At 44.4% G+C, this 14665-nt stretch overlaps 1 protein-coding gene across 3 annotated transcripts in view; it reads left to right on the top strand.

The window, feature by feature from the left end:
- MPRIP (myosin phosphatase Rho interacting protein) overlaps positions 1 to 14665 on the top strand; it is an 845921-nt gene that overhangs the window by 260416 nt on the left and 570840 nt on the right. For all 3 annotated transcript variants that reach the window (XM_078665226.1, XM_078665225.1, XM_078665227.1), the window contains exon 4: positions 8085 to 8236. In XM_078665226.1, coding sequence (XP_078521352.1) covers positions 8085 to 8236 — 152 coding nt within the window. The remainder of the gene's footprint in view (positions 1 to 8084; positions 8237 to 14665) is intronic.

The following is a 14665-nucleotide window of genomic DNA, read 5'->3' as shown; positions in this document are numbered from 1 at the left end:
GTGCTGCTATTGCACCGTCTGTAGACTGCTTGCATCCCCAGTGGTGGATCCGGTCAGACTACATGACATTTGTGGTGAATTAAGTTATTCTAGGCGAGTTCGAGTAAAGTCCTGCTTAGTTTGCGTGACAAGGCCGCCTTTTAGGCATTGGCTTAAGTTTTCCTGCCCATTAGTCATAAAACATTTCACGTGCACGTTTCTGCCACCGACCAGATATTTGTCCAGTCAGTGAACATCCAATGCAATCCAACTGCAGTCTGCAGCTCCCTAGAAAGGCCAAATCGCCTGCTTTCCATTTGTCTATGGCTAGTAGGGTGATGGGTAGAACTACTCATGCATCAACACTTAACTTTGCTGCATCCTCTAGTAATAAAACAAGCCCACTGTTTCATATAGGGAGGTATTGTCGAGGAGTAAGGTATTCTTCTGCAGTACAAAGAGCCCTTGATCACCTTAGAACGTGTATACATGGCCAGCTTGTTTAAAATTTGATGGGTCCATGGCCAAACGCTGTAGGTAGCAGGGCATTATTTTGGAAACTGGAGTTTTGTACTCATAGTGGCAGTTTGCTTGTCTGGTATTTCACGAAACGTATATTTAAGTCTGTCCTACTTTCTAACCCCCCTGCTTGTATCCGAGGTTTCCGGGTCCTGTCGCCCCAACCTTCGTCGTGTTAACCAGAAGGGGTGTTTGGTAGGGTCGGTTGGAGGCGAGCCCGGCTCCCTTCAGGCACGGCAGGCGATGCCGCCCCCTGTCTGCCTCGCCTCGTCGTCTCCACTGCCACCAGCTCGCGCCACTTCCGCGAGCTCCTGGGCTGAGCCCTTCTTTCAGCACCCACACAACAGGCACTGTCACGTGACCCGTGCTCCCGGAGCCCCCTTTCATCTCCTGTCAAGCGCAGAGACAGGATTATTGTCTTGTACGATGATGAACGCCTCCCCTACCGCAGACTCCTGCATCGAGCACTCTTGGTTGCTTTCTCGGGGAAGGAATATTTTTTCTCATGGCAGCAGCTGTTGCTGTGGAATTCCGTGCCATGATCTCGAGGAGGGGAGGCGCGGGCTAGTGCCTTGGCATGCCTCAACACAATTGTGTGCAGTACGTGCGTTCTGCTTTTTTTGTGGCAATTTTATATTGCGCGAACTTGACCCGAAGGTATTGAGGCGCTCTACATTGCAAGAGCACTATTTTGGTAGGCATGGGAGATTTACCCAGAATCACGGGATGTAGAGCCGACGCCGAGACTCGAACCTGGTTCCCCAGTTCCAAAGTCAGCTGCTCTGGCCCTTACGCCACTTCTCCTCTGCTTTGCCCTGATTTTTGTTTCATTTTTATATACCAGTCTGTGACACACAGCATGTTCAAGCGACCTTTTGCCTTAAGTTGGCAAAGGTCGTGAAGGAGGTAAAAAACTTAAGTGATGAAGGAAAATTTGGCTGCCCATTGGCTGTGATGCCAAGATGAAGTTGGTTCTCCCACCCTTAGATGTAAAATATGCATAGAGGGGGCTTGGCTCCACACAGAGGAGTATTACCCTTACCGCATGCAGCTGGCTGTTTTGTTAAGCACATTTGTAGACCGCACTATCACTCATGAAAATATCCTTGCACTGTGCCCGTGTGAGTCTAGCCAAACCTATGACCAACTGGGACTGCTCAAAAAGCCAGATCTTCAGCTTACTGTGGAATTCAAGAAGTGAAGAGGATTCTTGCTGTGTAGGGACAGGTTGTTTCACGCATACAGAGTGATCTATGAGAAGCTCAACAGCTGGATCTGGTTTTCTGTATGCGTGGGATGTGCCCAAGTAGGATTCCGGACAAGTGGAGTTGTCTAGGATGTTAGTGAAAGCGGGTACGTTTGTTGAGTATGTTGGGCCAGTGTTATGTAGTGCCTTGAAAGTGTGGGTGAGGAGTTTGAAATGGCCCCTCTTGTGTATAGGCCAGTTGAGCTACTTCAGGTGTGGTGTGATGGGAGTGTGGCATGGGATGTTGAGAGTGATGCTTCCCTCCGAGTTCTGAATGGTCTTCAGCCTTCTGGTGAGTTTGTTGATTTTCGCATTGAGTTTGTCCCTGTAGTCCAGCTTGCTTATGAAGAAAGTATATGTGGCCTTTTTCTAGGTGCGAATTGGGAGCCATTTGAAAATCTTCCTCACCATCTTCAGGATATAGAAGCAATCAGGTGTGACGGCGTTCACTTGGGAGATCATGTTGAGTTGCTCTCTGTGATTATACTGAGGTTCTTGGAGTGGGTGGTGGACATGGGTGTCTTTCCTAGCTCATTTTTCCCATCCTCAGTCTTTTCCCCTCCCTTTCCAATCTCCCTTTCGCCCACCTTCCACCCACTCTTGTTCCTCTTTGCTCCTCCCTTCTGTGCTCCGTGTTTCCCTACACCCGCACCACTAACTTGTTCATCCCTCCCAGCCCCCTCTTTCTTGTGTGTTCCACTCTTTTTCATGTCTGCCACCACTCTTTATTCCTCCCTCCCATTCCCTCCCATGTCTGCTTCTTGTTCTCTTGCCTGATATTCCTTTTGGTGGCTTCACATTAGTGCGCCTTGTGTGGTTCACTTTTTCTCATGTGACTGAAAATTAATGTCAGTATTAAAAACTCTCTTGCCTTAAATAGTCCTCTTTTTGTTTCCGTCAAATGAAGGTCCTCTGGCAAGGGAGCCTTCATTATATTACATCATTTCATTTCAGGTCAAATAAACTAAAGGCGGACTTCAATGACGGCTCCCTTGCTATCCAACGTTTATTTGATATAGAAACAAAAACAAGCAACAGACTTCTGTTTCTTATGTTTGTCTTCCATTAATATACTTATTCTGCAAGTGTTAACACATTAAAACCAGGCCTGTTGACTATGCCAGGGCTTGTTTAGCTACTGACCTGGTAGGTGTGAAGAAAGAATTCAATAGGTGGGATTTGGGCTCGGGAATCAAGCGGCTGGTGATGCGAGTGCCACTTCGAGGGGAATACAGTGAAGGATATGGTCGATCTTGTTAGATTTTTAGATGATGATCTGTGGCAATATCTGTCTGTCTGTTGAGTAGACTAACTGTAAGTATTCCTTCCTATCAATGCTCATTTATTGTGTTCCCTCTTAGTGAGGTAAGGGTATCTTGGTATGGAACTTATGCACAGGTTTATCATGGTGGAATTGACTTGATGCAGCGAAAACCTCCACAATGGCCCTTCCCCCTACTTAACTCACCCTGACCACTCTTCACATCTGAGCCCCTCAAAGATTCTTGATTTCTTACCTTTTTTAGACCCCATTCTTCTTTTCCCACCTATTCTGTTCAACAGTTTTCCAGCTCCATTTCCCCTTTTAGGTCTCACCTACACAGCGTATGCTCTGTGCTGCAAAACGTATTGTTTACAATTCAGTGAGCTTACAACCCACTCACAGCATACATTCGTTTTCGTTGTCGAATATAGCATGTTACATTGCATGCTATTACAACCCGTACTTTTACAACGCAGTCGTTACAACAACTGCGTTGTTAGTGCGCAATACCCTTACATCGCAAGTCATTACAACGACTTGCTGTAGGGGGCATGCTGGACTTAGGAATAGTATTATTTACTATTCCTACTCCAGTTTGCGCAACAGCAGGTAACATGTTGGATTTCATATCCAATACCTTAGCGCCCCCTATAGTAAGTCATTCTAATGACTTGCAATTGAAAGGTTTTGCGTACTAACAACGCAGTTGTTGTAACAACCGCTTTGTAATGGTACTTCGTTGAAAAAAACAGCGTTGTAGCCGCTGTTTATCTTCGTTGTCACGCTTATTTGCAGTCTTTTGATTGCTTAGCTCCTTGAGACTTCTCTTCCTTTCTTGTTAGCTCTTCACTTGAGCATGGACCAAGTACATGTATTCTTCCTCGTTTTTGTTCTTCCTCATCTTTTTGCAACACCCTACTTTTACTTTTTTATTTTATAAGCATTTCGGTATTATTGCTGGATGTGCAATATGCTTTTCTACATTTAACACATGCATACAGCTTCTTTTTATGTTGCTTTAACCCTAATTGCTTTCCCTCTTGACACTTTAGGTACTTACAACCACAACTGTACTACTGTACGCCACTATACTCAACACTACTCTAGGTCCCTCTACAACACTCTGGTCTACACTACTCAAACCCACTCTGCTCCGTTTTGTGCCTCTCCTCTCCATGCCACTCCACTCTTTGCCACTCTGCTCCTCCCTACTCTACGGCACTCTGCACCGCTCCGGTCTGCATCACTCCACTAACGTTTAGCCATGCTGAACAGCAGTCACACTGCTGTACAACATGGCTAATAGACTTTGGCAAAGCCACTAGCTCTCACATAGGCAAGACCTATTGGCTTTGCCAATGCTTGTTTTTACTGCACACTCCCAGGACTGCAGCAAGTCGATGCATGTTAGATTCGAAGCATCATATAAATCCGAGTCTGACCCACTGCATGTAATGTGTAGGGTAATATTATGAACGGGTCGCGCAGTGGTAAAATCATATTTTCTAGACCACCCTACATAGATCCAAGTAATTTAGAGTACAGGTTCGGCTCACTCTTAGTGAATCACAAATGCCAGCAGGGAGGTAGAGCTCATGAAGTGAACATGGAACCCACAGAGTTAAACTCGCCAAGGCAATCTGCTTGGCTCTCTTAATCGGCTTACTTAGGAATCTGCTGGGAGCGTGGGTGGCCGTGCGTGGGGAGTGATCTGAATTAATGGAAAGGGAGACGGGAGAGCAGGCGATGACTTACTCGGAGCAGAGTCATCCCTCCGTCATATGAACCCTTACCTCGCATGCCTGGGCCCTCTAGTCCTTCGGCCGTGGACGAGAGCCGTGAAAGTGGACCTCTCTCAGCCTGTGGCTCCTGTCTTACATGGAGAGCCTCACAAACCACAAGCAAAGGAAAGGCAGCCAGCTTTGAGGTAGAGGGTGAGGTAACAGAGCAGAAGTGAGTCATTCATTGTGAGAACCTGAAGATCAAAGTGTGGAATTCCTTAAAGCTCAGCCTCTGTTGGGGCCTGCCCTTCCTTCACTCAGCTGTTTTTTAAAATTACTGTATATTTAGATTGCTAAGGCATGCTTGTGAATAACAACAGAACTTGGCGTGGCTGCACTCACGCCTACTTCATAAAGCATACTCTCATAACTCCCATTATAACTCCTATTGATGCAAAACATTATTTTATGTCAGGGGTTCTGTGAGAGTGACACAAATGTTAGGCAATTCAGCGACAGTTCAGCAACAAGGATTTCTGCCTGACACATTTTAATAATAACTCTTAAGGGCCACAATGAGACATCTAAACGGTTGACGGGAAACCAGACGATCTGAAGACGGTATTCACAAAGCTCATGGTAGCTAAATGCATGATGAAGTAATAGAGGTGCTACAAGGAAAAGAGTTGAAACAAATGCACTTTGTAAGTGGAACGTGTTAGGGCCTTGCATGTCTAATGGAAGGTAGAGCGGCCTTGTGTTTCTGGTGCCATGATCTCTCGTGTTAACAGCCAGTGTGTGATTACAGAAAGAGGCCCCTGCCATGCATGCCTATGGCACAGGAAAATGCCTTGCTCTGATATGCCTCATGGAATCTAGAGTCTGGTCAGCTGATTGACACTTTGGTCGAGTTAGTCTGAGAGCGGGCAAACAGCCCTTAAGTCTGACATGGCTGAGGTGCATGGGGCGGTCTTGTATCGTCCTGCGACTGGGGTTTGGGGAGCTAACAGTAACTTTCCAGTCCATGAATCTGACATAACATATGATGGTGCTCACTTCTCTCAAGTACCTGTCGGTCTGACATGCCTAACACCAGCCGTCCGCCCAGGAGTCTGATATGGCTGGTAGCGTATGGGTTTTTTGGGTATCTTTCGGTGCCTCAGTTTGATGTGCCTCCCAGTTCAGGAGTCTGACATAACTGATGATGCGTGGGTCCTGTATGCCTGACCATGTGTGGACAGAGCAGTAGTCTGATGGCACCAGGGTGTGTCTGGATGTCCGGTGGCTGCAGCCTATTACGTCTCGGATGTGCTGTTATATGTCAGCGAGAGCTTCAGAGTGGCTCTGCTAGTGGTGGTGAACATAGGTTTTTCCTAAGTATGCAAGGTCTTTACTAGTAGCATCCTGTAGATTAGAGGGGATAGTTCTTAATACACCCATTAGACGTAGATGCGGATTTCTGAATGCATTAGCGAAGCATGGAGTCAGTTAAACGCCATGTTGAGGCACATGGAAAATAATTTTGAAGGGTAGGATTTGGTGTGGCATCTGTTGTGTATATATTCATTAGCGGGAGAGGATCCATGTCACGGGTTGCGACTTGGCAAAGCTGTGGAATGGGTCTAGAGAAAAGTGTTGGATATGTACATGAAGGGAAGACACATTTTCTCACCCACCCACCCAGCTCAGTGAAAGTATTTGGGAAGTAGTGTTGACCCTCGTGAATACAACTGAAAATAAATTTTTGTAGATCACTATCTTCAAATTAACAATTCTAGGCATTAGCAGGCATCTAATCTATTAAATTCCCAGCGCTCTCTTAATTGTGTAACATTGATACATGTTTTGCACAGTATTGCTGATAAATCCAGTGAACAAAGCATTTCTATTTTTCTAAGTTAAATGAGGCAAGAGATATTTATTTCATTTGTTTATTTCAAGCGTATCCATTCTACAGAAACTATGAGCTAGTGAAATGTGTTGGTCTGTTGTGACATCAATATATTTCACATTCATTTGTAGTAATAAACGTTTTTTCTGTCTCCAAGAACATTATTTCAGTGTTATTGGAACATTGCATAGGGTGAAAGTGCTGAAACCATTAAAGATTCTCTACCGAGAAATAAGTTCCCGATTGGCAACGTTTTTTTTTTCCTCCCACACAGTGGCCCTTACTGCTGAAATTCCAGAAGTAAACTACAGATACTTATAGAAGAAAGCTTTGTAAATCATGTCCCAAAGACCCTTATTCTTATGAGTTAAATGAATGTAAAAGTTTTGCATATGAAAGTTTAAATAAATTGAAGGTGAATGAAGTAAACATAACAAACAGTGAAGTCTCAGTTACCTGTTGAAGGCAGAGTTAAGGAAGTGGATAATTCTCCCAAGGTTTAAATTTGTAACTTGTCCTTTCAGTAGAATTTGTGTCCATTTCCATATTTGTGTGATATAATTTGAGCAAGAATAAATGTTTTTCTGTTCTCTTTAAATACTTTAGCATTTCAATGTTACATGCTGCGTGTAAACTTTTAAGCTTGAAAGCAGTGCGAGAGAACGCCACAAACGTAGGTTTTCAGAGATTACCTGTGAAACGGCAGTTGAGGATTGGTTCTCCCCTCACAGTGTTAAATACCTCCCTCTTTGTCTGATTTCCGAGTAACATTGGCAGCTTCTAAGCAGCTCGGTCATAGACGATTCATTAGGGGACGGCAGGCTGGCAGGCGGAGATAACGACAAATCGCACAGGTTCATTAACTTTGATGGGTAAAAAATGATGGAGCCTGGACTCGGGACGTGGCTGCCAGCCACCCAGTCAGATATAGGCTGCTCCAGCGAGAGTAGTTTATACAGCGGTGTCAATGTTGAGGCTTTTGTCCTTTGACAGCAAACAGTCAATTAGCTGAAGTCTGAGATTGTATTATACCTGCAAGCTCCTGTTAGAATTTTCAAAGGCAACTATTAACTTGATGTGTATGTAGGTATGTGTTTGCTGATAATATTGGGTTAAGACACAAATCTATTGCTGGAGTCTAAAATCCTTGCATTGGGCGAGGAGTGGATGGACTAATGAAGTAAATGAAGGGTAATTGTTTTGAATATAGATTTAAATATTTCAAATGATTTGTGGCGTGGTTACTTTTTGCCCTTGGAGTGTTTGATGCAAACGGAAGACTCAGTACCACTGATGAGCGATAAAGCGATATGGTAATTAAAAATGTTACGGTGCACAATCCAGACGTGCTGCTTTTCTGCCGGATTTGTCTAATTGCACGTAGAACTGTTTCAGATCTTACTGGAGAGTACTTTTTTTTATTAAGTTCTCTCTTATAAAACCTACTACTGCTTTGTCTTCCAGCCCACGACCCTTCCTCAAGGCACCATTAACATGAACCAGTGCACGGATGTGGTGGATGGAGAAGGCCGGACGGGCCAGAAGTTTTCCCTGTGCATCATGACCTCCGAGAAGGAGCACTTTATCAGAGCAGAAAACAAAGAAATAATCAACGGGTGAGTGGATGAATCAAGAGGATATCTCTGGGTGCTTTTTGTAGCATTGATGGGTCAGTCTCATAGTAGATATATTTATCACTAGTAGTAATACATCTGCCTTAGGTGGTCCAGGCTATAGTTGGCAGATTTGACAAGAGCTCTCCGCGTTATTTATATTACATATTCATGGCCAGGGATACTTACCCACTGCATAAGCCAATGAGTGACATGTTGTCTCCTTCACAGATGGAAGTCTGTGTGCATGCTGAAGATGCCCCGTAATTCAGTGTGGCCATTGTGTGCTAATTAGTAAATTGGCATGTCTGGCTTTTGGAATAGAATTCATTTCCAGATTGGGTTTCATCAGATGGCTTGCATTCAATTTGAAATTGTTGGTGATATTAACCGTTGAGTCCTAATCCACAAATATTTCTCATGGTTGTGGAGCCTGATAGATGCTAAATTGCTAGGCCTACGATGGCAAAACACACATTTAATGGCGTCATATTCCTGTGCGTTACCGTGAGCAAGATTGACATAGATCGAGCTTGTCGCATCACTTCTCCTTTGTGAACTAGTCTTGACCACGTTTTCATCCATTTTAGTGTTTGTTCAGTCTGCTCTTGGGTGTACAATCTTAGATTCGTGCTTTTAATTACTGGCTAGATACTGATTTAAAAAAACAAAACATTGCAAAGCCAATGGGTCTCCCCTTTGGGACCTATTGGCTTTGTCAATGTTTTTAGCCATGCTGTTCTGCATCGCTCTTAAACAGCAAAAAAAAAGCCTATACAGCCGGCTGCATCATTTTGTAGGCGTGTGCACCAGCAAATTTAAAAAAAGTAACTTGAGTAGAAAGGGAAGCAACAGAGAAGGGTGGAATCATGGAAGATGGGGAAGAAACAGGAGGGCAGGTAAAGTAACACTGAATGGCAGCGGAATAATACAGGGGTGTGCAGGACAGCGCTAACACAGTGAGCACTGGTTGGGGGAAGTAACATGGAGGGCATGAGAAGGGAGGCAAATTGACTCAGCAACGGGGATGGGGGAACGAAGGAACAAGAGAATGGAACATGAAGCTAAATTGCATGGGAGAGCGGCCGAAAGGGCAGCTGTAAAAAATGACATTTTTATAATGTTATAAAAAGGAAATGTGGTGGTTGAAGTGGATAACACAGAGAATGGGGGAAAGACTTGCACTATCATGGAGTGTTTTTAGAAAAAGAAATAAAGTTCCCAAAAAGCAGACACTTGTGGAAGGATCAAAGGAGTCAATCAGAGAGAGGTTAACAGGCTGTGGTCCAAAGTAGAGACAAAGGCTAGATAAATGGGGTAAAACAAATAAAATCATTAAATGGAAAGTAAGAAAATAAGAGTGACAAACCTAAAAACCGATGGAAATTAATGGGCGGAGTTGCTTTCCAGGCAGTTCTGTCCGACAGGCTTGAACCTAAGAAGATGTGGTGACATGCTTTTTGAACATATTTTTGATCCTCATCTTCAAAGAAGGCACGTTTAAGACTTTTGAGCATTTTTGCTGTTCAGAAATTTGAGGTTCAAATATATTTTAATGAACTAGCTTTTAATGCTTCATTCGGCGTTGTGGCTTGTTGACGCTGTTTTGGATCCAGAGAACTATTGTGAACTGAAGGGAAACTATTTATACTCCTTCTCAGTGTCCAGTCTGCAGTTCTTTTGATTCGGGCTAGGCACCATCCAAAGACACCACTTCAAACTAGGCCTCGTCAACAACTTAATTTCCCCTTGTTCATGAACAGATGGTTGCATATATTAGTTACATTGTTTTACTGAAGAACCATTGTTGAATTTATGTTACTCTTTAAAAAACCTTGAACAAAATGTTGGAAATTGATATTCTGAGTGGTATTCATTAACCACAACATACTCATTTTGTTGCACTTGTTACAGTGTATGAATTGCATTATTAATTGCATTGCTTGCGGGTGCAGCATTATGCTGGAGCACACAAAGGGATGGAAGAGTTGACAGAACAAATTACTAGCAGCAAACAACTTTCGGTGAGAGAAGCTCCGAGGCTGGAAAATTCCGTCTGAGCAGGAAGACCTCTGAGTAAAATAAGAAAACAGTCACAGAAGACGCATATGTTGATGGTGTACCTGCATGAATCTACAGTGAGTGTTGAAAAGGGCCTGCACCCTTCTGTTTTGTAGCTCCTGCAGAGGCGATCTCCATATTTAAAAAAAATAAACTCTGCTTTAACCCTAATACTGTTCCCATCATTGATTTAAGTATGCTTTAGTGTTTTTTACTGCCATTCGATGGACAAATAGCGCATTTACACTTAACTTGATATCCTATTTTTCCTTGGCAAGGCTTTAGTGAGCATGTAAGATCATGGCAATTATTGTGAACACTTTTTAGTCATCCTACACGCTTTCAAATGTGAAGGGAGGTTTTTAAAGGTTTCAAAGGACGCCCTGGCAGTTTTCAGTGTTTACCGTAGCTGCACATGCAAGGATGAGACCGGTGGAAGTAGTGTTATTGACCAAATCCAGGACCTCAACTATTTCCTCTGACCACCTCCCGCATCCAAAATTTCTAGATTCTCAGAAACACCTCTCTTTCAGGAGAATTGCCTGTTCTGGCAACTATCCTACCCTTGCCAGTTTTGCCTTTCTCCTGAAAAATGTTTATCACAGTGGGGAGATGGCGAGCTATAGGCAATTGTGTGGGATGTGACCGTTACCTAGATCTGCTTCTGGGTAGATTCCAAAATAGCAATGAAGTGGCATTTATAAGCGTCAATAGATTCTCACTTTATTTTTCATTATTTCCAGATTGTTTGTGTTTAAATAATTACTCAAAAAAGGTAACAGAATTTTAATACCAGGCAGCGGAGCTACGATATATAGCGGAGTAGGCCCGGCACAGCACAGAAAAGCATTGTTGCTTTATTGATCAGGTAGTTGATGGCATACCTATACGGAAGGTGCCCGGGCTACCAAGACACTATAGACCTACAGGAGTGTATGTTTCTCCGGTGCTGCGTGCTACAGTTGGGGTCTGGGATAGGGTACAGCCCCTGCAGGGCCTCTCTACTCCCTTGTTTCCATTGACACCGATAATGGGGAAATCCAGATTTCCCACCGGCACACAGAGTGGATCAACTATTGTGACCTGGCAGGAGGCAAACTGTATAAGTGTAGGCGATCCATTTGACATAGAGGGTCTCATGGACTTTCCAAAGCTTCAATCTGCATTTAGATTACCCTCAACAGCCCACTGGCAATATATGGCAATCTGTCATTGGTTGACACAACCCTGGATTCGGGCACTCACTCCCTTTGAGGGATGGCTTCTTACACGTTCCTCGGACAAGAAGCTTCTCTTTTATATCTACGCTTTCCTTCTTGCTCCGTATAAGCCACTGAAACCTGCTGTTTGACATAGGTGGGAACAGGAATGCCAACGCATTTTTGCAGACAAGGAGTGGCATGATATCCTTAAAACAAGCCAGAGCATCTGCCCTCAACTCTAACAGTAAGGAAATGGTCCTAAAGATCGCCTACTATTGGTATTTTACCCCAGCTAGGATTGCCCAATGGAACCCGAATAGAGATAACACCTGTTGGCGACAATGTGGGCAATTGGGTACACCTACACACATTCTATGGCAATGCCCCAAGATTGCCTTTTTGGGGTGAGGTACTCGAAGCAGTAAACAACATGTTTGACACTGTCGTTCCTAAATTCCCCAGTTACATCCTTCTAGGTCTCCCTAATTTGTTAACATACCCATTGAAATCGTACAGGAGTCGAGCGATCATGTTGGCTCTCGGTGCCGATAAACAGGTCCTTTTATCTAGATGGGGTACTGATACCATTTCGACACACCTCTATTGGCTATATAAACTTTGGGAACTCTTGGGGATGGAGAAATTTACCGCAGTGACTACACATAATCTTCCTGCTTTTGACATGGTGGCCCTGTATACGGACCTCTCGGAGGAGTTTCGGGAACTCACTTGTCCGCCTTATCTGTGGATTCTCCGTTTCACTTCTTTTAACACTCCTGCCCTCGAGGACCAACCCTTGTAGTTTATTATTCTGTGCCGGTTTTCCTGCATGCCTCCGCCATCACACATATTCATGGTGCCGCAAATTACCTCTCCCTTCCTTCCTCCTTGTTGTTCCCACATATTCATAATCATTGTACGATTCTTTCTTGTTAGCCCTTAGGTATAACACATATGAGTTGATCACCACCGGCAAGTGGATGTAGGTGGGCTGTTGTATCCAAAAGCAGGGATGCGTTATTAAGCATGGGAAAAAAAGCAGATGACGTGGGTCTAGAATGCTAGATGAGATGCAACTGGCCTCCTATGCCATGGGATGACAATATAGTGGACAGCAAAATAGTATACAGGGTGTACCATCTACTAAAACGATATCAGTGGTGCAGCAGGGTAAGAGAGCTGAGGATAAGTAAGAGGCCACATTAAGCTACCCTCCCTCTTTTGCGGTGGTAAAAGGTGGTTACCAATTGAACAGCTCATGTTTTCTCAGGGACCGTCAGCTGTTGCAATAGAACTCGCTGCCCAACATGCAGGCCACCCAGAAGTTTCCCCAGCCAGTGTATTGAATTAAACTTGCAACAAACGGTTTCCGGCCAAAAAAATAGTGGGTCAATTATTAAAAACAGCATACCGTCATTTTGAAATATTCTTAATTCAGTCCTTCAATTGCTAGGGGCAGCAATGCTAGGCCAGGACCACTAGAATTATGCGATTGTGCGGATACAGTGTTTTCCGCATAACTCTAGATTTGCCACATAATCTGCAATCTGCTGCATAATCTGCAGAATTTAACCAAAAACAAAAATCTGTTTCTAGCTCAAACGGTTCAAAAGTTATTAAAAGCTCAGCAGCACTTGTTCTCTTGCTGTGGAAGGTCCTTTCCAAAGCTTGACTGGTCACCTCTATGTTGCTAATTGCTATATTTGAGTTGTTAATCTGGAACAAATGAGGTGCAACCAATGCCCAGAAAGTGTTAACAAGTGTAAATATTACAAAGTAATGACAATTGTCAGTCAGTCAAATATTCTTTACTAGCAGCCCGTCCTGACGTTGTCCGGGAGCAACAGACTTCCCTGCCCGCCCCGACATTGTCCAGCAGCCCGTCAACCGCCTGCCCCGACCCCCACCTGCCCCGACCCCCGCCTGCCCCGACATGGGTCCCCTCTGCCCCGACATGGGTCCCCTTACCTCAGCCGCCGCTCCTCCGGCCTGTCCGCTGCTCGCACCGCCGCTGGTCTGTCCGCTGCTCCTCACGTCAGCGCTCCTCCCCCGCGCCATGTCCGCCGCTCCCTTACCTCAGCCGCTGCTCCTCCAGCCTGTCCGCTGCTCGCACCGCCGCTGGCCTGTCTGCTGCTCCTCACATCACCGCTCCTCCCCCGCGCCATGTCCGCCGCTCCTCGTCGCACTCCTGGACGCCGCTCCTCCCCGCGCTCCTGACGTGAGCACGCACGTCGCGGCCGGCGCTACTTCGGAGGGACTACTTTTTTTTTTTTACTGTAAATTTTTTAAATAACGTTTTTAAAAAAAAATGTATATAGCCTATAACCATCTACACACCCTGACGATTCCAAGGGTGTATCGGGTGTGTGGATTGGCGCTGTGTTTCCCGAGTTTACCCGCCTCAAAGGCTGAAAGTTCTTCCTTTATTATAGTAGTATAGATTTCGGCATATGCCATAAAAGAAGCAGCAAGAATATAACATTTACCAAATATTTAAAATGATTAAAACCCAAAAATTCCAATATATACAAAAGTGACAATAAATAATTAAAAGTCATTCCATTTTAAAAAATGTTGTCCTAGCCCACCACATGCGACACAGGAACCTGGAAACCGCAAATACAATATGCAGGTCCGTATTAGTTTTTAAGAGTCTATAGACTTCATTGCAGTGCCCAGAGCCCAAGTTCTTACACAAATTAATGAGCTCTTTCTGACGTAGTTTATCATATCCTCTACAGAAAAAGAGCACATGCAGGTCTGTCTCTCCTTAGCTGAGCAAGCAGGGCAGCCCAGTGACGATGACAAGGTACTATCATAAAATGTGCTGCATTATGCCGCATAATTTGCCTTTGCTTGCTGCATTATTTACTCAACCCTGCTGCCTAATTTGGCCCTCTCCTGTGCATATTTCCAGTGGCCCTGCGCTAGGGTTAAACTCAAGATACCTGCCCAGGTCTTTCACACTGCGATGTGGTGAGACAGTTTGGTTTTTTGGATTATAATTTGAAAGTGTTTATGTTCTGTCCTTTACAGTATCCTGTGGGATACATTTTAGGCTCTGGCATCCCCAGAGATTTGCTATTCTCCTTGGCGTTAGTAACATTTAAGGTATTATTTAGAGCGTTTCTTTTCGTACTGCGTCAAATGTGTTTTTGAAATATGTGCG

This window comes from Lissotriton helveticus, chromosome 10 (assembly GCF_964261635.1).
Source record: "Lissotriton helveticus chromosome 10, aLisHel1.1, whole genome shotgun sequence".
Lineage (NCBI taxonomy): Eukaryota > Metazoa > Chordata > Amphibia > Caudata > Salamandridae > Lissotriton > Lissotriton helveticus.
This window is presented reverse-complemented; position numbering and strand designations above follow the sequence as displayed.